We start from the raw sequence: 23,648 nt of genomic DNA on the forward strand, positions 1-23,648 counted from the left end.
CGTCTTCCCAAGGCCTGCTGCCTGCACCGCCCTGTATTCGTTTTAATGACAAGGCACCAGGCAGCTAAAGCACTGTCTGGAGGCTCCTGGCCCTGTCCTGGCCTCCCCTTCGCCCCCGCCCCAACAACACCCCAATCTCTCTTTTCCTGGCACAGCGGCACAGCGCGCTCTTAGAGACTGGCGGGGCGGTCCAGGCGGAAGGCGCTGATTGGGCCATGCATCTGATTGACAGCTGCAAGCACCAGTTGTCACGGTAGCTGCAGCCGGTAGCGCTCGCTCGGGCTCGGCTCGGGCTCGGAGGCACTCGAAGCGGCTCGGCTGCTCGTCTGGGCTCGGCTGAGTGGCTCGGTTCGGTTGCTCGGCGGGGCTCGGCTGCACGGCCGCGGACGGGCGTGCGCTGGGGGGCGCGGGGCGCGGGGCGCGGGCCTCGGAGGTGGCGGCGGAAGCCTGGTGCCCCCGCCCGCCGGGTCTTCTCAGAGAGGCAGAGAAGCATCCCCGCGGCCCGGCCTCGTACGGGTGCGGCGGGCGCGGCGTGGGGGGCGGCGGGGGCGCGGAGCAGCGCGGCCCGCCCGGGGGCGCCGCGGGCCGGGTCAGCGCGGACGGCGCTCGGCGGACTCGGACGCACGGCTGGCCGGCCCCTCCCTGCCCGCGCGCCCGGGCGCCCACTCGCCGGCGCGGGGCCCGGGAGCGATGACATCGACGGGGAAGGACGGCGGCGGGGCGCAGCACGCGCAGTATGTGGGGCCCTACCGGCTGGAGAAGACGCTGGGCAAGGGGCAGACAGGTGCGTGCGCGCCGGCGGCTGGGGGCGCGGGCGGGGCCGGGGTGCAGGGCGGGCGCGCGGCCGTGGGGCCGGGGAGACCGTGCTGACTGGCCGGGTGGGGCTGAGGGAGGCCGCAGAACAGGGATGCTGCAGACTGGGCCCGGCGGCCGCGAACAATGGGCGGCGGTGCGCCGGCGTCCGTCGCACTCCTGGGTCCCGCGGTGGAGCCCCTCAGCCCACCGGTTGCGGGAGGGCGGGCGCAGCCCAAGGACATGCAGCGCGGCCTGGGGCGCACGGTGACTGGGGCAGCATGGGCCGGGCCTGGCGGCTCCCGGCAGTCCCGCTGCAGGTGCGCGGCCCGGGGCCCGCATTGTGCGCCGGAGCGAGCGCCCGGCCCATTGTGCCGCGGGAGGAGGGGGACGAGCGGGCGCCCATCTGCCGTCTGCCGCGTTAATAGGCGTGCTGCCTGAGCAGCTGCGTCCCGGCCGCATGACCCCCACCTCCAGGCAGCGGCCACCGCCCGGCAGGTCCTGGCCTGGCTTTCCTAGCCTGGACCTCCCATTCTGGTGGGGGTGACAGCTCAGGTACCTAAGGAAAGCTGGACAGCGCCTTCTGCACCTAGTCTCAAGCCGGAGAGTCTGCGACATTGGGCTTCCCTGGGGAGGTAGAGGGTGAAGGTTCCTGGGCTTGGGCCATACATCACCGCCTGGCGGTTGAAACAGACCTGGGCCTACAGCAGAAATGAACCTCCCCAAGAGTCCTCACTGTCTTTCGCTGGGCAGGTTCCATTTCTGCACAGCTTTCCCATAGACCAGCAGTGAACTCGACTACCTTACATTTGGCCAGCTTTCTGGGGCAGGCTAGGTTTAGTCAGCCCCCTCATCTGGTCAGCGAGGCGCATTCGCATAGTCGTCTTTGTGGGAGGCTGGGACTCAGCCATTTTCTTTCTTCTCCCAGGACTGGCCTGTCTTCCGGCTGTCCAAAGGTCCGATTGGCGCTGCCCACATCTCCTTTCCCGTTGGAAAAAGTTCCCCAGAGCCAGTGCAGGCTGGGGAGTGGAGGACAGTGGGAAGGTGCAGTGTGGTTCAGATGGGGGCTTGGGAGCCTTCTGCAAGCACCCCTGGGGCTTCAGTGAGGCAGTGGTAGAAGGTAATGTTTGAGAACAAGGTGGGCCAGGCTGAGTTCCCTTGGAGGCTCGTAACTGTGATGTCACTGAGCCAAAGGCAGATCTTTTTTTTTAAGTTCCTACATCCTCCCAACCTAGAGTCAACCCCTGAGCTGAGCAGTCAACACCAAGGCACTGAGTAAGGGGCCCGGGACTGAGTGGAAGGCATAAGCAGCTGGTGTTCTCTTGAGTTCTGGATGTGCATGTTTCCTGGGATGAGCAACTCTAGTTTGTGAGGGAAGAGCCTGGAGCAGCAGAATGCAGGAGGCAGTGAAATAATTTAATTATCGTACCAATAAAACCTTATAAGAAGCCCTGGGTGTGTAAGTGATGAAATCGGTGAATGATGCATGGTGCCTCGTGGACTCTGGGTAGGGGCTGGTCTCCTTGTTTTCTCTTGAGGCATTACATGGTCATATAGTTAATGACACAGTGATGGCGGGTGATATAGAAGGACCCTAGCAATTGTGCTCCTGGGCCCTTTGAATGCACCCTCTCTCTGGACTTCTGATCATCAGAGGAGTGCAGATGTGCAGCTGAGGAGACTGTTCATCCTGTGTATCTTCCCTCTATACTATTGGAGGGTCATTCTGGTGGATGTGGGTAGATCCTGACTGTATTTGCTGGCCTGATCACTTAGCACCAGATGTCAGGAGAATGGCTGTGTCTCAACCCTTATGTGTTTCACCAGGATCAGGCAGAGGCAAGCTTCTTGCCAGGAAAGCTTGATGAGGGAGTGTAGGCCAGACCTCTGTCCACTGCTGCCCTGCTTACATGCTGATCTGAGGGCTTCTCCTGGCATGACCACATGTCTTGGGAACACACACACAGATGGCATTTGGTTCCTACCCACCTGCTCATTTCAACACTAACCCTTGCTCCATTTTGCTTGTGTCTGCCTATCTAGATAGAAGCTGCTTCTTGGGGCTATGGATGGGCATAGTCTGGTGGCAGTGAGCCTTATGGAGTAGTGTAAGCCCATCACCTATAGGAAGGTGGACCTCAAGATGTTGCTTCCATAGAGTTAGATGGGGCAGGAGGTCTGTGGCTTCTCTATACTTTCTGGAGCATCCAGTGTTTCCCTTATCTTAGACCATCCATTGGGTGGCTCAGCCTTGCATGGGTGGCTTGGACCTAGTGAGTTTCTCTTATCACTTTTGCTGGTGTTGGGCCTCTGCTTCTGGCTGCTGTGGCTTTGGTCATGTGGCCATGGCTCTTCCTTGTGTGTAAAGCTACCCTTGGAGGCCTTGAGTATGCCCTTTGATGACTTGTCCACCTGGATCCAGGTGCTGAGTGACACTTGGAAGACTGGCCAACAGAGGCTGTTCTGGAGTTGGTGGTTCACCAGTATTCCTGGGCTGGGCCAGGAATCCACTGTCAAAGGCTCTGGCAGGACTTTCCCCTGATCTGAGATGTGGTTTTTCTAGTTCCTCCCAGACGTGGCCCCTGCAGAGATGGGAGACTATCCCTACCTTTAAAGGCACCCCTAGAGAGTGAATTGGGAAGAGGAATGAGAGATGTTTCAAAACTAGGACCTGAGGGAGGGTTGAGTAGGTTGTGTGGCCTCACTGCCTGTCAGGGGCAGATCACTTTTCTGCCCATACTGGAACTTTGCTTTTGTGGGCTCACAGCCCAGGAGGGCCAGTAGGACCCTGTCTTTGTTAGAATTTCCATAGCTGTGCTAAAACACCATAACCAAAAGCAACTTAGGGAGTGAAGGGTTTATTTCTGCTTACACATCACAGTCCATCATAGAAGGAAGTCATGGCAGGAACTTAAGGCAAGGCAGGAATCTGGAAGCAGGAACTGAAGCAGGGGGCACCAAGGAATGCTGCTTGCTGACTTGCTCCTTCATGATTTGTTCAGCCTGCTTTCTTGTGCAACTTCAGGAATACCTACCCAAGAGGTATCACTCACAACGGAATGGGTCCTCCTGTATTAATCATTAATCATGAAAGTGTCCTGTAGGCTTGTCTCCAGGCCAGTCTGGTGGGGCCATTTTTTTTTTCTCAATTGATCTTCTCTCTTCCCAGATGACTCTAGCCTATGTTGATATAAAAAGAAAGAATAAAAGAGAGGGGGGAATCAGTTAGGCCAAGAGAAGAGAATGAATGAGCAGGCCAGCCTTCCAACTTACTTGACTGGGCTCACAGGTCAGTAGATGGGCTGCCACAGTGAGAGACTTGAATCGTCCATTTCACACTTCCAAGCGACCACTAAGAGGTTGGATGAGAGCTCTGATGCCTGCCAGGCTGCAGATGAATCAAGGGATAGAAGAAGCCTGAGAGGGTGAGACAGGTGGGAGAAGGGAGAGATGGGTAAGAGAGACAGGTGAGTGGGGAGATGGGTCAAGGAGATTTAGGTGAAGGTGAAGAGTCGGGTCATGGAGATCCAAGACAGAGGAGAGTCGGGCAAGAGAGAAGTGTAAAGGGGCAGATCAGAGGACAGGTGAAAGACAGGAGGGAGAAGAAATGAATGAGAGACAAGTGACTGGGGAGAGACGGGTGAGAAGGGAGACAGGTGTAGAGGAAGACAGGTGAGAAGTCTGTTACTTGTGGGTGTGCCAAGACCAGGGATGTTGGTGCTCATGGGTGGAGGACGAAAGAGTGAACAGAAGCAGGAGTAAAGGTGGCTCTTGGACCAGGGAGCTTTTTAAATGTCAAACAAGAACTAGTGAGTGTCTTTTGTTTCAATCCCTGTAGATGGGCCACGCTGGGGAGGGCTGAGTCAGAAGCTGTGTGGGGCCAAGCAAGGCCCAGAGCTTGTAAATATGAGTGGAAAGGGCCTGGTGGCTTGTGCAGCAATGAAGGTGGGTGGCATGCAGTGTCTAGTGATCAGTACTCACCACGCTCCTCTGGTCCCTGCTGTGAGTCCCTCATGGGATTACGAAGCCTTCTTCTTCCCACATCTGGCTCTGGCCATCTGACCTAGTTGTGCAGGTGAGGGTACTGTGGCTTCAAAGCTAGCAATCTGCTGGAATTGTGCTTACTGGTGACAGAGAAGAGGATCTGCTGTTTGCCCAGGGCCTTGCTCAGAGCTCCTATCAGGTGGCATGCAGCTATCCTGCCTCTCTTTTGCCTTTTCTGCTCCTCTCTGTGGCCTGGGCACTGCCAGCCCTCCTCCCACAGTTCACACTTGCTCAGGAGTTCCTGTTCCCTCTGAGAGCTGTTTCTGCAGGCAGTAGGGCACAGAGGCTAGGGAAGAGGAGGTGTGCTTGGAGAATACTTGTTCTTGGTAGAGGTGGGGCAACCCCAGGACTCCATCCTGTCCCAGCCCACCACGGTGGCTCAGAGTGCATCTGTGTCCCTGTGCACATGGGTCTCTGCCTTGTTACGAGTAATGACGAAGACCAGGGAGGCCTTTTCATGAACCTGTGAGCTTCCTGCTATGGGATGGGGTATGCTTGTGTTCGGAAAGAGAAAGGATGCTCACTCGGGTGTGGTATGTGCTCACATAGAGCCCCCCTTAGTGCCCATGGGCCTGACCTATATGGACTTTTCCCAGGGCCTGACTACACATCAGGGCCTTGGCGTAATAGGCCTATGCAGGGCAGGCTTCCAGAATGGGCTATCTCTAGGCCTCTGCCCTGCTATAGGGAAGGCACAAGGGAGAACTGCACTTAGAAGCAGTGAAGTGAGCTATTCTGCACACCTGCATTGAAGTAGATCCAGGGCTAGCCCTTACAGTGACTCGAAGCAGAATCAGCGCTTGCAGCCGCTCCCCAGGCATTGTTTCTGACAGATCATCAGACAGTCTCAGAGCTGAATGCCACTTGGCTATCCATAGCCACCATAGCAGTGTGTGGTGGTAGCCTGAGGCTCTGTGGGGCTCCAGGTTCCACCATTTCCCTAGTTGCCTGAGATAGCCAGAAAACCCTCCTTTCTCATAAAGTGGTCAGACATTGTCTGTGTCAACTGGTGTGTAGAGTCCCCCCCCCCTTAACTTGCTGTGCACTGCTCTCTTCCCTGGTTAGTCACATAAACAGTAGTGTAAGGCTGGCAAGGCCTGTACCACCCCCCTACCCGCCTCCTCCCATTAGAAGCACCAGACAGACCCACTCCTGGACACAGCCTGTGTCCTGGTGCCCTGACCATTTGCCCTAGATTCTCTCCTGGTGTTTATGGAGTTGGCCTGGGGAGAGCATATCATTTTCACCCCTTCCTATCTTGGTACCCAGTTTCTATGCCACGCAGAGGACAGTAGGTCCTCCCTAGGACAGCCACCAGTTATCACTAAGGGTGGTACAAGTCACTAGGAAGTCTAGTTGTCTGGGCTCTGGCAAAGTATCCAGGAGGACAGCTTCACAGTGACCTAGTTGGGTGTTTCTTTTGGAATGAGGGGGGTAGGGGAACACCTGGTTGTGCAAGCTGGCCTTTGTGGGCCAGGCCTGGGTATCTTGCACCCACTTGGAACTTAGTGGAGGCAATTCTGTGCTTCTGACTCTGTGGAGGCCTACTGGCTCCCCAGACCAGCTCTGTACTCTCTTCTAGCCATCCTAGACCCACTATACTGGCTACTAACTATAGCAGAAAGGCTTTAAGCCTTAGGCCCCATTTATAAGTGGATTTGGGAATGGGGTTTCCTTGGGGCTTTGTGAGGCTCCAAAACTGAATGTCTAGTAGGAGCAAGTAAGCCCTTCTTGGAAATACTGTGGGAGAGATGTGGACTTTTCTGTTTGATGGGGCCCCTTGTTTTGTCCTACTTTGTAGGGAGTTTATAGGTCCATGAGAGAGCTTATTGTCCAGGTCAGAAGTAAGACCTGAGCACATGTGCATGGTAGCTAATGTGCCCAGCAACTCAGGTCCCAGCCTAACATGTCCAGGCTGCCCACAGGCCTCCATAAGGCCTTGCCTAGAGATGCTGCTGAGCCAGGCTGCCCAGGGTTCTGAACAGGATGGAGGCTGGGCTTCGGCTGCACCTTCTGGGACAAAGCAGAGATTGTGCCAGGGTAGCCACCACTCAGGGCCCAGCCCGCTTGGTCCAGGCCTTGTTCTGTTGCCTCTGAAGGGCCAGTGTTCTGGATCCCAGCAGCTGGGAGCCAGCCCCGCCTGCTGGACAATATCCTGAAAGTCCATCTGTTTGATAAGAAACCTCCCCCTTTGGAGGATGGCTTCTGGCATGCTGGTCATAGGCTGGGTCTGGGATCTTGCCCCGGGCATAGAGTTTGACAGTGTCTTCCTGGCTGAGCTATCAATCCATGTAGAGTGGAGTAGTGTCCCCACTTCCTAACTCTGTGGGAGGACATAGCCACAGTCTCTGGGTAGACACAGCATCCTCGTGAACCTGACTAGGGATGAATGGATAATGTTGGTCCTTTGTGGTTCTGAAATGGCTAGAAGAGGGCACAGAACCGGTCTGGGAGCCAGTGGGACTCCAAGGTTCCTCTGAGGGGCTCTGGCACATAAATTCTTTAGCCTTCTTGGGGACAGAAGTGCTGTAGGAACATTCACACTGTCACTGCCCACTCGGGGTCTTGAGAACAGAGCTGGCCTTCCCGGCCTTTGAGCAGGGGCTTGAGGGCAGCCTGGATGGCTGCCTCAGGGCTAGTGACGCAAGTGGGGGCGGCTACACGTCAGCTGAGGCTCACAGTCGTGGGCGGTTTGCGCAGGGAGACTGTGAATGTGCCTGTTGAGGGACGGCTGGGCCTGGGAGTCGTAGTCACCCCAGCTGCCTACAGCCCTTTCAAGGGTGAAAGTATCAGGATGGGAGTTGCGGTGGAAGTGCCCGGTGAGCCCTCGGTGCCAGGGCTGCTAGATTGAGTCACGTGATGGTGGGTCCCTGAGAACCTGTTCCAGGAACCTGTTCAGTGGCCAGACTGAAACTAGCTTGGTAGGATCACTACCTCATGGCTAGCTTTCTACAAGCTTTCCTGGGCTCTTGGGCCCTGGATACTGGTTTTCTCAGCATGTGGCCTCTATCCTGGACTGAGAGTTCCCTCAACCTGACCAGAAGTCCTTGCCTGAGTAAAGGTATTGGCCAGAGTGGCCACCTTCAGGGACTGTTGATGCTAGGGTTGAGAAGGCTGTTCCTAAGATAGAGTTGTCCATGGTCTGGGCCTGGAGTCCATTGGCCAGGTAAGGTTTTATTCAGCTCCTTGTGTAGCCAGATGAAGTCCCTCCCTCAGGTCAATGAGCTTCAAGCTCCACCCTCAACCTTATTCCCAAACATAGCCTTTGGCTTGTCTTGGTGTCATTAGCTGCCCCTTCAGAGGTGAACAAGGGTCTGGCATAACCTAAGTGATGAGGGCATATACACTCAATGTGACCCAAATACCCAGAATGCCTACCCTTCTCACTTTAGACCATATTGAGGGACACAGAGTTTTGCTGGTTTGGGGGAGCAGCTGGATCTCATACACATCATCATCATCATCATCATCATCATCATCATCATCATCATCAGGTTTCTGGTAAAGACCAGTCACATTGTGCCACCTTCCTATGGACCGATAGTGCTGCAGGCATGATCCCTCTGACCTGATCCCCACCAAAGGCAAGTCCATCCCAGTAGGAGCTGGGCAAGCCCTATCCCACGGTACGGCAAGTAGTGTTTGCAACTGTCTGGAGGCTCTGGGTCATGGCTGTCCTGTGGCATAGTTTGTGTGCCATGTCTCTGAGTAGGTCTGTCTCCAGTTTGAGAGACAAGACTACAATAGGCAATTCCCTCTTCTCCATGTCTTAGTTTCCTTGTCTATATGTCAGTGGGGGCATGAAAATGAGATGATGCCAGGGGAATGCTCTTACATGAGACTGAGCAGTTCTGTGCCTCCCGCTGTGCCCAGTGACAACTGTGGGATTGGGCTAAGGGGCCTGAGGCATGAACAGAAGCAAGGTATATGGGCCCTTCTACATGCACACCCCTTCCTTCCACCAAGCGAATTTTCCTGAAGCTCTTGTCTGTGTAGCAGCAGGCAGTGAGAGGTGACAGGATTGTGGTCACCTTTGCTAGCCAAGAGGATGCTGCTGCATGGTCCCAGCCTCTTGAGGCTAAGAATGGCACCTCTACCATTTTCACAGGCTATGGACTAGTGAGTGGGCTGAATCTGTCTCTTGTCACATGCCCATAAAACCTCCAGCAAATCCCTGGGTTCCTACTGAACTGAGCTCACCTCAATCTGGCTCTGGCAACAGCCTGGTGGGCATGGAGGAAGGGGACTTACAGCAGTAAGCCAGCTGTGGGTCTCCAGCTTAAGGAGCATCCTTCCAGATCTCAGCCCTGAGGGACTTCTGTGGATTGTGGAAACTGTGTGCCCAGTGCTGGGTCTGACCTGGATTATGACGTTTCCGGATAGGATGTGGAGGGGTCTCAATCATAGCATTCCCCTTCCTGACTTGCTCAGCTCCCCTCCCTGACATTCCCAGTTCCAGCCATCAGCACTGTGCTCCCAGTTTTGCTTCAACTCTACTTATTTGGAAACAAATGCTACCTGGTAATGTTCCAGTGTGTATATGTATGTACATATATGTACATATATGTGTATATATATACACATATATACATATACATGTGTGTGTGTGTGTGTGTGTGTGTGTGTGTGTATGGGGTGTTACCACCCCAGAAGTAACTCTGACTTCTAGAGCAAATGCTGGTCCAGTGCTGAGATGAGAGTAAAGAACTTTCCTGGGACTGGACTTCTTCCATTGGGCACCTCCATCTGCTAATCTGTTGCTCCAGAAAGTCTAGGAGGGGTGGGCCTCTCAAGGGAGAGTATTGGGCTTGGCCTAGACCCTACCATCTGTCCTGAGCCTTTCAGCAGCTGAGGGTAGAGGTGGGGCCAGAAGGATGGCATCCCAGCTCAGGCCACACCTCTCAGACTCCTATGGAATTGTATGTCAGAGTTGCTTCTCAGAACAGGCTTTCTTGTATGCCAGTCAGGGAAGCTGTCTCCTTCTCTGCCCAAATGGCTCCTGATAAAGCTTCCACCCCTAGGGAGGAGGCCTTCCATCCAGTCAGAGTGTGAAGGTTTTGTGAGAACCTCTATATTTCCAGCAGATGAACAGTGGTTACAACAGGCATGGAGTTCAGTTTACGTGAACCAGCCTACTCAGGCCACTTGCTCCAAATGCCACATCCTGGCACCTCTTTTTGTGGAGCTCTTATGCCAACATACTAACTTATGGCCTCTATGTTTCCTCAGGAGGCTGTGCTAAGAGCTGGGAGCCAGTGAGCAATGACAGGCACGGTCCCATTGCCTAGCATCTAGCAGATGCTGAGAAACTGGCATGGGGAGAACCCCTGGAGAATGTGTGTATTTCCACTGGAGTTGGAGCTGCTGTTGCAGAGGCTAAGCTTAGTGCCTGTGAGTTGGGGTTCATTCTTTAACACAGGAATCTTGGGTATGCATGGAACTGTGTGACTTAGAAGACTATAGCTTTCTTCCATCTATTAGCCCATGTGTATGAGAGATGCTAGGGCTCAGGAGTCCTTGGAACTATCACCCTTTACCTGAGCAGTCCCAGACCCATGCCCACTCTGTACTAAGAGCCCTGAGCAGTCCCAGACCCATGCCCACTCTGTACTGAGAGCCTTTGACTGCTGGTTGCCAGCATCCAGTGACCCCTGCCTACCCTGGTTTGCTGAGAAAGCCTTTGGCAAACCCAATTGTTACAGAAGCCTCAAGTCCCTGGGTCCTTCTTGGGGAATAGTCTCAAACAGGAGACCCTGTTTTAAGTCAGGCTGTTGCTCCTGGCTAGCTGGGAACTGTCCAGCAAGACTGTGTTGAAATCCACAATGTCTGCCAGGTGGGGTTGGGGGAAAGGTGCTTCTGATAGCTGCTGGTCTTCAGTCCCCAGCTTTAGCTGTACCAAATGATGTGAGGGACTCAAGGTCTTTGGTGAATTTCCATATTTGTGTCCCGGGAATAGCCTTGGGTATTGTGATGGCCTTGGGTCACTATTGGGGCATAGACATGGCTATGGGCTAGTGGAAACTTATGCACATTGGGCCTCATGTTGCTGGTCCTGACCTGGCCTGCATACTCAAAAGTACTAGGTGCAGGCCTCCAACTGACTCTGGAGGAGAATGCTTCTCACTGATACAGACTCTGACATTGACCTCTTGGTGGTAGATCCTCCCATGAGTGGCTCTGACTGCAGGAGGATGATGTGGTCTTTCATGTGGGTATCTTGGGGTGAGGGTAGACCTCTTACTGTTGATACAGCCTTTCCTGTCCTCACTCCTGTGTGCCCCTTGTTTCACAGTTCTAAGGGTGGGTGGCATTCAGGAATGCGATAGTTTTGGGTAGCTGGTGGGGCATGGACTGGGAAGAGACTGGCTATAGGCCAAACTGATTCCTGCACCCTACCCCTAGGAGGTGAGAGGTTGCTGATGCTCACCTCTGGCTTCTCCAACCTTCATTTCTTCAGGGCTTGATTCTAGGCCAGCCTTGCTGGTTCCCTGAACACAGAGTCCATCTTTCTTGTTACCCCCTCAGGCTAACTGGAAGATGGTAGTGACTGGAAACAAGTGATATTTGGAATAAGGAGAGGCCTTGGGGGCTCTGAAGAGGCTGTTAGCCAGGGGATTAGTGTGGAAACAGCTGCTGGGGTGTCTATAAAGAAGCAGGCTCATCTCAGATTGGAGGATTGTGGGTACCAAACCCAAACTCTCAGAGGACTTAAAACTAGCTGTTAGTTTCACCAACAGTATATAGCAAATGCCACAGGATGATAAGGTAGGCATAGCTCTGTCCAGTGAGTGAGCTCACAAGCCCAGTGTCCTGTCCCATGCCTGAGAGGGCACATTGAGGGCCATCCCAGTCTGTAAGTTAAAACACTACCCAATAACATCAGGATGCAGTGTCTGTGGGGAAAGAGGTCATGCTATGGACCTGTCATAGGCCCTTGGTAGTCTCATTGTCCCCTAGAGCTTGGCCTACTGTCCTAGACACACTACAGGCAGGAGCTGAGTTTGTAGCAGTACTCTGGCCCAGCCCCTCTCTAGTGTCACATGCTTTCCCTGATACAAACCTCTGGGGCCTATGAACTATCTGATATGCCCTAGGATCATCTGGAGGAGAGGAACACAGAGCCTGATTAGGTCACTTTGGGGTCAGTGGCAGTTGTTCTCAGGCCCAAGAAGGCAGGCTGATGACTGTCACCCCTGGTTACATTGTCTTTGGTTAATGGGCCATTATGGGGACCTCTGCCTTGGATCTTCTGATGTGGTGCTGGGATGACAATCCCATCAGGAAGAATTCTTGTGGGTCCTGAGCTGATGGGTGCCATTTTCCATAGTATGGGATTCCTGGTATGGCATGTGCTGCTCTGATGGTCTCGAAGCTGGTCTCTTTCTGGTAGATACCTGGATTGGGTAGAGGTATCTACATAAATACCTGCCAGCCTCCAGGCCCACTGTTGCTGCTAAGTCTGGGTTTGGCTGCCCAATGTGGTGGTTTGACCTACTCCCTAGGTGGAAACTTCCAGAGCTAGTGCTCTTTCCCAGCCCTTCAGAAGCACCTGCATTTCCTGCAGCATTTCCAGCCAGGCTTCAGCTACCCTGGGAGGCTTGCCAGAGTCAGATGGTTTGCCTCCTGACTTCCAGTACCCCAAGGCCTTCAGGGCTAGGGGACCTGACGTACCAGGGTCAGCTCTTCTGGGCAGGCCTCACTTCTCTGTGCCCGCGCCTTTCTCTGTCTGCCCCTTCCCATCTCTGTTCCCATCCCCAATGCCATACACTTTCTGACCCTTCCTCCTCTCCTTGGGGTCTCCTTCCTAGAGCCGTGGACTTCATAGTGGATATATGAGGACATAGCCAGCCAGATGGCCCTACCTGGAACCCAGAAGTCAGACGTGGGAAGAGACCCCACTTCACAGTACCAGGCCTTCTGACTTCAAGTTCTGGCATCCATTGGGGACTGGAATGAAGACAGGCAGAGCTCTTGGGACAAGGCAACCTCCAGTCTGAGTACCAGTCTGGAGAGGAAGAGGTGGATGAGGCAGACTAATGCCAGGTTCCTCAGTTGGACAGTAGCTCAGTAGTGCTTAGGGACAGATGCTGTTTGGAAGCACCAGAGTGTGGGCCGGCAAGCTCTGCTTCTCTCCTCTCCCTGTCCTTCCTGCCTGCTGCCCACTAAGCAGATTCTATTATTACCTTACTGCAGATTACTGGCCGCCTGCTTGAGGATGTGCAGGCAGGCACTGGCACAGGGGTGGAGCCAGTGCTTCTGTCCCTGACAGCAGGTGACTGCAGGGTTTGGTGTGACTCCCCTCTTTGGGGCCTCCCATTGGCATTATAAGCCAGGCATGGGTACATCTGTCTGTCTCTTGGATCATCTGAACAGCATTTCCCCTTGGGGGTGGGCAGTGGGGTCCCTGAACTGTGTATGGTTCCTCCAGGGAGGTTGCTTCCCTGGACATGAAAACAGTGCTGCTTTCTTTTCCTTGGTTATGAGAACACAGAGGCAACAGCTGGACTCCTCAGCTTTCTCAGAGTTAAAGCTTCTGTCTGAGCTGCTCACTGCAGTGGATTCCTGCAACAGAGTCAGACAAGGCAAGCATGGGGTCCCACATGCACGGAGAGAACAGATTTGCCTATGCTGGCCTATTTATTGGTGCTCATAGCTGCCAACCGTAAGAGCACAGAAGTGTCCCTGAAAGACTAAGGATGAAGGCCTTTTCTACCCTTGAATTCCTCAAGGTGATACTGGGGCTCTGCTGGTGAAAGGTCCAGGACAACCTACCAGAGCACCACATGCCTATAGAGGATGTTGCTAAGGGGCACTGATGGTGGCTGTGAAAGTGGAACTGGGACATTGCAGGGTCTTGGAAGTTGTCCCTAGTACTGGCTGTGTTTCCAACAGGAAATTGGGGTGGCCCATTACTGGGCTGTCAGAGTGAGAAGAATCCAGGATGCTCAGATGAGGAGGCCTAGAGCCTGCTGCTTTGGGATGGGATTTGAGGGTGCATACAGATCTACAGGCCTGTGTCACAGTGTGCAGGTGTGTGTGTGTGTGTGTGTGTACGCCCACATATGTATAGGGCTGGTGTGTCTGTGAAGGACTGAACTCCCATGCCTGCCTGTGTGTGGGATGATAGAGACTCCCTGGGGCTTCCCAAGGCAGGCATCCCCAACCTCATCACCATGGCAACCCCATTGCCCATCCCTTGGGCACTGAAGGGGTGGGGCCTGGCAGGTGCAAAGCAGGAGACAGCAACTACAGAATTCAGACTTCTGCTAGCACATGGGAGCATGGGTATGTCTGAACCTCCCAGTTAAGTCTACAGGCTGTAGTGGCTCCTTCCAGGGCTCCACCTTCCTAGAGCATTATAGACTATCCCACACTGTAATCCTGTCAGCTCTGCCCTGCCCTGCCTGTCCCTCAGAAGCTAGACAGCTCCTGGCTAGAGCGCTGTCACTAGCTGTGTCTCCTTTGCTTTGGTAGATGGGAGTCTATGCCTAACCTCATGGAGGCCAGTGGGAGTTCCTAGTGTTGGATCTCTAGGTGTGGGTATCAGCCCCCCTTCACATTTCCACCTTTATCCTAAACATACTGTCCAGGACAATGCTACTCTCTCAGAACCTTCTCCTGCTGGGTCTCCAGGCCTGTCATTTCTGAAAGTGACTCAGCCAGTGGCCTAATCCCCTGCTTCCATTCCCTAGGTCCTGTACCAAGGGAGGTAGGAAGAGCAAGGCTTCCTTAACTAGGACACCAGCTTAGACAAACGGTTCCCTCAATTGAATTACTGAACAGATAAGGGATTCATCAAAAATACCTCATTGGGATAATTTTACAGTATTGAATTGCAGAGACTGGTTAATAGAAATGTAATGTGATCACCTGGCACTGCAGGGATTGGAGTGGGGGTCCCCACCCTCCTCTGTGGATATACCTCAGTAAGAAGGGAGTTTCCAGAACTGGCTGAGGCTCCAGCACGGATACTGGGAGTGGTGTACAGGAGTATCCTGCTAGATTCCTTGTGTGCCCTATAAATTTCAGCACTTGTGGCCACAGATGAGGGAGCTAGGAGAAGGCTGACCTACACAAGGGGACTGTAAGGGTGCCCTCTGTGCTCCCCAGGGGAGGCTGGGGCCTCCTATGGGGGCCTTGGACAAGTCTTCCTGCTGGTGGGCTTGTCAGGATATAAGTGTCAGCTAATGCCTTGCTGGGACTCTAACTGCGGATGGGGCTTCACTGACATCAAACCAAGATTGTATCTGAGCTGCCTGTTCAGGGGCTGGGGCAGCAGCTACCAGGCTGTGACCGACCAAGAGAAAAGGATTTTCTTCACTGTAGTTACTTGGACCCTCTCTCTCCATGAATAGAAGACATGGAACTGTCCCCCATCCCTCACTGTGGGGTACCGATGGTAGATCTAGGTGTGCTAGGGACCTGGACCCTTTAGCTGTAGAGTCCATTTCTCAGGATCCTTCTCAGCATCTCCCTAGCCTCCCAAACCCTCTCTTCCTAGGACACCCAACCTGTAGGGCTGTTTGTTCTCTCTTGCTAGCATGGAGGACTGTGATACCCAGTTCATGGCCTGGGGAGTATAGTCCTAGCCTAGCTTCCTCCAAGCTTTCTCCTCAGTGGGGCTGACAGTCTGCTACAGGACACTTCCTCTGTCTAGTCCTTGCTCCCCATTCTTGTACATGTTTATGGTCTGCCCTTGGGGAGACTCAACCTGCCCACCCAAGCTTTAAGGGCTTGGAGTTCATCTGCCTATTCCACATGCCATTGTTCACACTAGGGACCTGGATCAATAGGGCATAGCTATTGAAACAACTGTAGAGAACCCATGTATTCCTTGTCCCTTAGCTTGAATACATCCTTCCTGCCAGACCCATGAGTGGTAAGCCAGTTGGCAAGGTTGGGGTGTTGGATCTCATGTGGAGACACCACATCACCAGTCCAGTATTGGCTCTGAATCTACCTGCAAACCTTAGCCTGGCCACAGAGTTAGGGACAAGTCAAACCCCTTCTTGTGTCTCTTGTGCTGATCCTGGGAACACGAGAGCCTTTGCAAGAGCTAGACTGGTGACCTGGCCCCTGGGAAAGGTGGCCCTGTCAAGGCTAAAGATATGGTATCAGGGTTTTCTTTATTTCTCTGTCCCTTTATGTCTTCCTTGACATAAAGGTTTCCCCTTCCCAGGAAGTTTGTCCCACTTAGCCTGAGGAGCTGACATGGTCTTGGAACATTCTGAACACTCTAGGCTCCTGTCATGGTTGTGCTGGCAAGTGAGGACAGTTTCTCCAGTCATCTGTGTCTCATTGGAGAATCACCTGTCATACCCTTAAGGGTACTGGTGATGTCCCTAGAGCTCTTTGGATATAACAGCCCTCATGTCCCCATTTACACCAGCCTGTCACTCTGGGATGCATTTGGATTGTAGAAGTCACTTTTACGTCAGGGTCAATATGGTGTCCCAAGGGCTGGGGTAATGCCCCATGCCAACTGATTCGTGAGGTTGCAGAAGGCAGACCATGACAGTGATGGAAGTGAGCCATGGCTGCAGAGAACACAAGGACACTTTGGGGGTGAAGGCTGAGTAGGCTCTCCTGATTGGCCGATGACTTAATATGTAAGTGCTGAATCCCAGACCAAATGAATGTCTGAAATTCTTGAAGCTGTTGTAAGTCAAGTCTACTGAGATTGCTATAGGATGTAGTTGAGGTGGGAGTGCTGGACAGCAAGTGTCAGGGGGCCCATTGATAATTCAAAACAGAAGACAGGAACTGTGAAGGCCCTAGGGATGGGTCCATGTCCCCTTCCCAACTTGCCACTTATTTGTCATGTGGCCTTTCTGCCATGCAGCCTAGTTTTTGAGGCTCAGGTGTCTTATAGTAGGAATGCCCTAGCAGTCTGTGGAGTGGAGTGGGGAGAACTTCAGCATAGTGCTGAGAAGACCCCCATGTAGCACACTGGACAGCAAGTCTCAGGTGGCCCCTGCTGTTGGCTGTTCTTGGTCCTGGACAGTTCTGAGTCCCCAGCGTTAAGCAAGGGTAGATGTTCCATGTCTCCTCTGATCTCTGGGCCATTGGAAATCTTGTGAGTAGTAGACACAGAATGAAGAAGCCATATTCTCTGACTCTGGGAGCTGGTTACCCACATAGGAATACTCCATGGACCCCAGCCAGGATGTACCTGAGCACCCCTTCTTTGGGCTGTCAGCAGGTGAGGGCACAGCAAGGAAGCTGGCTCCGTGACCACAGAAGAGATTGGGGCACACTGGGGGTCAGAACCTAGCCCCAACTAAAGGAGGCAAGAAGGAAAAGGGAGCCTTAGATGCTCCTATCACCATGGCAACAGATGGAGGTTTGAAAGAAAAGAAGGAGGACTTTATATGAGGTGACTGGGATTTGGAAGCAGGGATCCTTTAAGGATCATTCAAGGGGGAGGGATATAGCCTCAGGCCCCTTTTCCAGGTCACTGACCCCAAGACTTGTGAGTGGACTCTGGAGTAGGGTTGAATCTCCCTTTTAAGACCTCCAGCCTGGCTCCTGAAGTAGAATGGCAGAAGGATGGGAAGGGTTTCACGTCCCCAGATGGATATTTGGCTGAAGTAAACAGCAGGAGGGAGAGCTTGACATTGGGCATAGCTATGTCTCTCCCAACCTGAAGCTAGGGAAAAGGCCACCCTGGGACACCAATTTCACCACATTGATGGTCATGCCCAAGATGTCTCTGAACCCTATCTCCCCTCTTCTCCAGAGAGCTTCCTGCTCTGACCTGGCAGGCAGAACTAGGCTGTGGAGTTCCACCTGGCTGCACTCTCAGGCTCAGCCTTCACTCAGTACTCTGACCTCTTTTAAGGTAGTCTGAGAGTAGGTCTTGTAGGTTCGGCAACCCTGTGTGGGACATTAAAGCCTGTGCTAGTTCATATTGGTTCATGAGGAGATAAGAGCAGGACTTGAGCTTCTTAGTAGGCCTAGCCAAATGCCTCACCATGGGGAGGAGAGCAGCCTTAGCCAGCTGTTGCATTCCCAAGTACTGTGGGAGCTTGGCACTTGAGCTGAGGCCTTGGGCCTGGTACCACCAACTGTGGAGGAGGTCATCATTGACTAAAAGCCTGGCCTTGGTACCCAGGAGCAATTTACCAACCTGGCTTGGCTTTAGAACCTCTACCTGCCTCTCCTCGGGAGTGAAGCCCTTAGTCCCCAGTATGCCAATCCTGCTGCATCTTCTCTAACAGCCGGTGGACTGGGTTACGAGTTCCTTAGATGAGGCTCAGTAGCAAGGGAGTAGTCACCTCAGTAAGTAGGCAGGTGGGAAGGAATAAAGAGGGAGGGGCTGGTGTCAGTGGGAAGATCTTGGTAGGGATCCCATGGTTGTGTTTACCCCAGGTAAAACATTGATCACCTGCCAAGTATAGGCCTTGGAGCCCAGACTACATAGTGATAATAGCGTTTGTGGAGCCCAGAGCACCACCATGTGGCTCTCATTCTCCAGAGTCAGGTACAAGACAGGATCTCCTTGGTCCCCAAACAAAGCAAAGGATAGAATATAAGATCACCTGGCAGCCACTGCATGCACCTCCACTAGATGCCCCTCCCTGTCTGCTGTAAGCCTGGTGGTCCACCCAGGCCTCCTTAGGGGGATGGTAGGGGAGGTATTTGTCTCACAGCTACCCCAATTCACACTAAGGCTGGAACTAGTTGGCCTATAGGTATCTCTAGTGATCCTGTACTGCACTGAGTACCACCGCTCTCTCCCATCTTTAGTCTACTACCTTCAGACGACTTCAGTAGGGCATGATCGAGGTAAGCACATGTCAAGCCTACTATCCTCCCTATTAATCCAGGGAATTTTGCTCTTCCCAGTTCCTGCATTCTGATCTGACCTCCAAGGCCCCTGCAATAGTGGTCCTATGAATGGGAGAGGGTGCTTAGGGGAGATGGACCACCTCAAGAGGCCGTGAGTTCCTATAGGGCCAGTATAGAAGGTTTTGGGTTCAAGTGGGTCACTTTAGCCTGTGGGGGGCCCTGACATTTATGTTGGAAGGGAAGAGTGAGCCTGTCCTCATATATGTTGGGAAATGAAGGATATTACCTGCTTCTATGAAAGGGTAACAGTTCCTCTTCTCTCTGCCCAGTACCCAGAGTCTCGGCCAAGCAAAGGCAGCTGCCATGGGGCCTGGGTGTGGAGACTCCTCTAGCCCCAAGCCTTTGTCTCGTGATTGCCAGGAAGTCACTGCACAGGCACATACAAGCATGGGCTTCTTGTCCTGGGCTAGCAGTGGAAGTGGCACTGACTTGTCACCAAAGGACATGTTTGGGCTGACAGGCTGGGTGGGTTGGGATTAGTCCCTCATTGCCGTGGTGGGTGATCCCTTGTAAATCCCATGTCCCCTTGCAGGGAGAACCTGTTGGCTTTGCCTGTATCAGACTTGGGATCACAAGAGTGACACAGGCTAGCCTCAGAGTTCACTGAAGCCCCTGGCCTGATATGGAGGTCAGCTGGGCTTCCTCTGCTGCCCATTCCTTCCATTCTCTGACTGGAAAGGGAATGCATATAGGCAACCTGAGTCCTCTCGGCCCTGGTGCAGGAGGAGCTCTTTGTTGGAAATATCCACCAGTAGGGCGTATTTAGAGAAGTAGGAGAGAGGCAGAGGGGTAATCTCTCCCCAAGGTAAGGAATCAAAATGGGGTTCTTGGCTACTTGGCGGAATGTTCCCATTATATGGATCAATTTAATTTCACTGTTTTCTTGTTACTAGAAGGCAGGAAAATGGGGCAGGTGGGGTGAGGGGCTGGCATAGCCAGCCAGGGTATAGTGAGGGACCCATAGGAAGGTCACTACTTCCTGCATAGTGGTTCTGGGCTGAGACCTGATTTTCATAGAACTGGGAGGTCAGGGGCTGGAAGCCTGTAGAGTAGGTTTTTATCTGACACCATGGATGCTTTATATTCATGATATGGTTCATTTACATTTCACCATGTTTCCTGCTTTTGAGTTTCCTGGAGTTCTAAGTTGCCCCCCTTTTCCCTTTTTTGTGGCATTATTTACCTTTTATAAACTTGATTTTATAAACTCCGTTTTCATGCAAGTGTCCCCTGCTCTATTGCCTGTGTTGGGAAGGCCTCTTAGGAGTAGTCTCCTTCCTGTAGCTTCTCTGTAGCCTCCTTACCCTCACCTGACTGTGGCCTGATGGGTAAAATGCCCTGTGGCCACTCCTGCACAAAAGTGACATTCTCTCCCATTTGTTCAAAGCCTATGGTAGCCTGTCCCTGGAGGCCTGGGAACTCAGTATCTAAGAACCCCCCCTCCTCCAGGGCTGCCTTTGGGCAATGGGGGTGACTCCTGACTTGAACCCTTCCTGAGCCTCTTCCTTGGTGAGCTCCTAGCCACCTTTCAGTGGGGGATGAGATGAGCAAGTTCAGGGTTATTGGTACTTCAAATACGGAGTCTTCATATTTGATATTTACCACTAGGGAAGGAAACCAGGAGATGCCTTCCACTCCCAGCAAGGCTAGAGGGACTTAGGTCCTTCTAGACCAGGTAACAGTGGAGCAAGTTCCCAGCCCTCCTTACCTATTCCTGGTCTGCATAAATTACTTCACTCTGTCTGGTAAGAGACTTGGGATACAGAATAGCAAGATCACTCTAGGATGATCCTCCTCTCCTCTTCTGCAGCCCTTCCCTTACTGGGTCAGAGATTCCTTTAGTGGGCACTGACCTGGGGTTACATTTTGCAGAATAGGAGGTACCTGCCCCCTATTTGTGTGATAGGCAGGGGAGGGTCAGGCGCACAGAAGCAGCCAAAGGGCCGCAGGCATGTGAAATATTTCAGGGCTTAATTAATTTAATTTGAGAGATTCCTTTTCGGAGTGTGAACAGTTGTCTCCCTAGAGGCGTGCGCTTTCCCTGGCGCACTGGTGGGCGTCCTCAGGATCTTTGTGGAGGAGCTTTGCCTGCACCCTGTCATTCGCTTCCCCCAGCACTGGGGAATCCTGACTACAGCCATGACTTGGAAACAGGAGTTCCTGAGCTGTGGGGGTGAAGGCTGAGAGGTGAGTGGCTGGGGAGGCCTCTGCAGCACCCACAGCTGTGTGGCTGCTGAGAACATGAACGCTTTGATGTCTGCAACTTCAAAGTCTCCACAGCCCAGCAGAGGGAGAGGCATGCTCCAAGCCAGTCTGCCTTTAAAGCTACCCACTGGGTCTGAGCACCCCCAACCCGGGAGCCAAATTCCCTCCCCTGTGTGTGCCCCAGGCATTCTGATTCCTCTACCCACCAGCCTTGATTTTCAGCCTGATGGGATCTTTCATCAGGATCAGGAGAAAAAGCCCAGTCAGGGCTTATGAGGAGGAAATCCAAGGGCCTTTTTGGGTCAGCTTCTGAAGATCAGTAACCTGAAGCCCCGCCAGACTTGGGCTCTGGAGACTTAGGGGCTTCTGGTGACTTGGGAACACTGGCAACCAGCTCCCAAGGACACCCCCAGCTTAGCCCCGAGCAAGACTCTGCTCTCCCATGCTGATCAGCTTTGTGTGGTAGGAGCCCTCTCTACTGTGCGGGGTTGCTGGTAGCTGTCCATGGTATCAAAGAGCTCTTATGACCCCAAGATTCTCGAGACTGTTATGTTCCCACTTGCCCTGCTCCCTGGACTGTCTGCCCAGTGTGGTTGACTGTAGATAAACAGTATGGTCCCTCTGACTTCTCTCAGTTTGATCATCCATTTGTTCAGGCATGACAGACATCCTGAGCTTGTACTTGGTAATGCTTGTAACATGACTGCTGGTGCTATGGCAGGAGAATGCAGCCTGAAGTCTAGTGAACCCAGATTTCAGAGCATGTGACCCCTGGCCTTGAGCCTGCTTCCCCTTCTAAGAAAAAGAGCAGAGACTTGTGATTTACTGAGGAAGGTGGATGCGAGCCTCGTTCTGGTCATACAGTGGCATGGCCTGTACACCTGTTCTCCATGCCTGAGGATGCTGATAGGTCTCAGTGCTTCTGGCCAGTGTAGTTTGTATTTGGTGCTGGCAGTTATGGTGCAGTGAGTGAGGAGGTCTTTGTGAACAAACCTTTGTGGAGACATGACCAGTTTGTGATGAGGAATGTTCATGTGTGTGTGAGTTGAAATGTCATGTCATGTTTTAGCTTCTTGGACCTCCAGACAGAAGTCAGTACGAGAGGATGTGTGGTCTCACAGTGCAGGGTAGGTAGTCTTTGAGGTTGTGGGAAATTTCTTCTGATTTCTTTTCAGTTTTAGTACCCCCAGATCCAGCTGACCTCACACTGGGATTTTTAACTGATTAATCACGTGCAAAGGCCTTTTACCAAGTAGGTCATCGTCTATTCCCTGTGTGTCCCATTTGAGGCTTGGCACCCAAGATGGGTGCAGGTATCAGCCATAAGTATATGACAACTCTGTCTATATCAAATCTATCACCTCCATACCCCTGGATTACCTCCCACCCTGGGTTCTCCAGCACCAGGTGAGTCTCAGTGTAGGACAAGAGTAGGGAGGATGAGGCAGGGAGGAGGTGCTCCTGGGGGTAGCCTCCAGCTCACTCAGGATCCTGCCTTTCAAGGAGGTAATGGAGGAGCCATGGAGTCCTTGCGTGAGATGTGGTAGGATGGGGGAGCCCATTGACTAGAGTGGAAATCCAGCAGTGGGATCTTTACAAGCATGTAAACGGGTAGAGGGATACAGAAGCCCCAGAATCTGAGACTTATTGGTATCTAGCAAGGGCAAGAAATGGCCAAGACCCTGCTGCCTTGTCCTTCTTCAGTCCATGCTGACTGCCTGTATCCCTCTGTCCTGACCTAAGGGGCCCAAGCTTTGGACCTGCTGAGATTAGTGAGTAGTGTGGACCCTTCCTACACTGAGGGTGCTTTGACCATGGGGCTTTCATCAGGAAGGATTCTGGGGCTGTGGTCAGAGCTGGGGATGTGATATGGAGCTAAGCAGGCTGATGCCTTTGAGTCTTGCCTTCTGTTGCTCAAGAAGAGCTCAGCCTTGTCCTCCTTGGCCTGAGAAGGGGAGGAGGTAAAGCAATTTAGAAACCACATGGTAAGTGGGATTGGATCTGGCCGGGGTACTGCTGCACTGAATGGCTACCCCCTGTGCCTGTCTGTTTGTCCTAGCATCATCTGGAGGCTTTTAGAGACGGAGCATTCACCACTGTTGTATGACTTATTGAATGGCGTAGGGTGGCAAACACCATCATCTTCTGGTTTCTAGTGTCAGGAACTTGGGGCAGCTTAGCAATAGCCTGGCTTAGCTGTGGCCATGGCTTAGTAGTGGTTCAGGCTTAGTAGTAGCCTTGGCTTAGCTGCAGTCCCAGCTTGACTGCAGTCATGGCTTAGGTGTGGCCCTGCCTTAGCTCTGATCCTAGCTTAGCTGTGGGCGTGCTTTAGCTATAGTCCTGGCTCATGATCTGATGAGGTTTTAGCTGGGATGTTTTTGGGAGGTAAGGTCACTCCCATTGCTCAGGGCCAGAGAGATGCTGTACAAAAACTTCATTCCTTTGCAGGAGGCTTTCCAGAGAGCATCACCCCAACAGGGCCCATGGTCAGGAGAGGGGCCTATATAGGGTATGGCTTCTACAGGCTGGCTTGTTGGGGGTCTTGGTGAAGTATGCTGGAACAGTGACTGAGAGAGGTTGGAAGAGCTAGGGCCAGGAAGTTAGCCCACAGGGCAGTTGTGGCTACTTATGCCCAAGGGTCCTGCCTCCTTATCCTGTCTTACCAGCATGGTGAACCGGGAGCTGGACAGTTGCTACCTCCTGGCCTTTCTCCCCAATTCTGGCAGCAGCTTTTTTTTTTTTTTTTTTTTTTTTTT

General features: G+C 53.0%; 1 protein-coding gene across 17 annotated transcripts in view; it reads left to right on the forward strand.

Annotated features, from left to right (window-relative positions):
* Positions 1-288: 288 nt before the first annotated feature.
* Positions 289-23,648, forward strand: part of Brsk2 (BR serine/threonine kinase 2) — a 53,797-nt gene continuing 30,437 nt past the window's right edge. For 5 of the 17 annotated variants that reach the window (XR_004123438.1, XM_031388884.1, XM_031388887.1 and 2 more), the window contains exon 1: positions 291-784. Coding sequence is in view for 16 of the 17 variants with exons in the window: in XM_031388884.1 (XP_031244744.1) it covers positions 691-784 (94 nt within the window). In the remaining variant the exon portion in view is untranslated. Of the gene's footprint in view, positions 785-23,648 lie in introns of all 17 variants that reach the window. The other 12 variants (XM_031388894.1, XM_031388892.1, XM_031388897.1 and 9 more) reach the window with 7 other exon arrangements.

The sequence above is a fragment of the Mastomys coucha genome, unplaced genomic scaffold (genome assembly GCF_008632895.1).
Source record: "Mastomys coucha isolate ucsf_1 unplaced genomic scaffold, UCSF_Mcou_1 pScaffold21, whole genome shotgun sequence".
Lineage (NCBI taxonomy): Eukaryota > Metazoa > Chordata > Mammalia > Rodentia > Muridae > Mastomys > Mastomys coucha.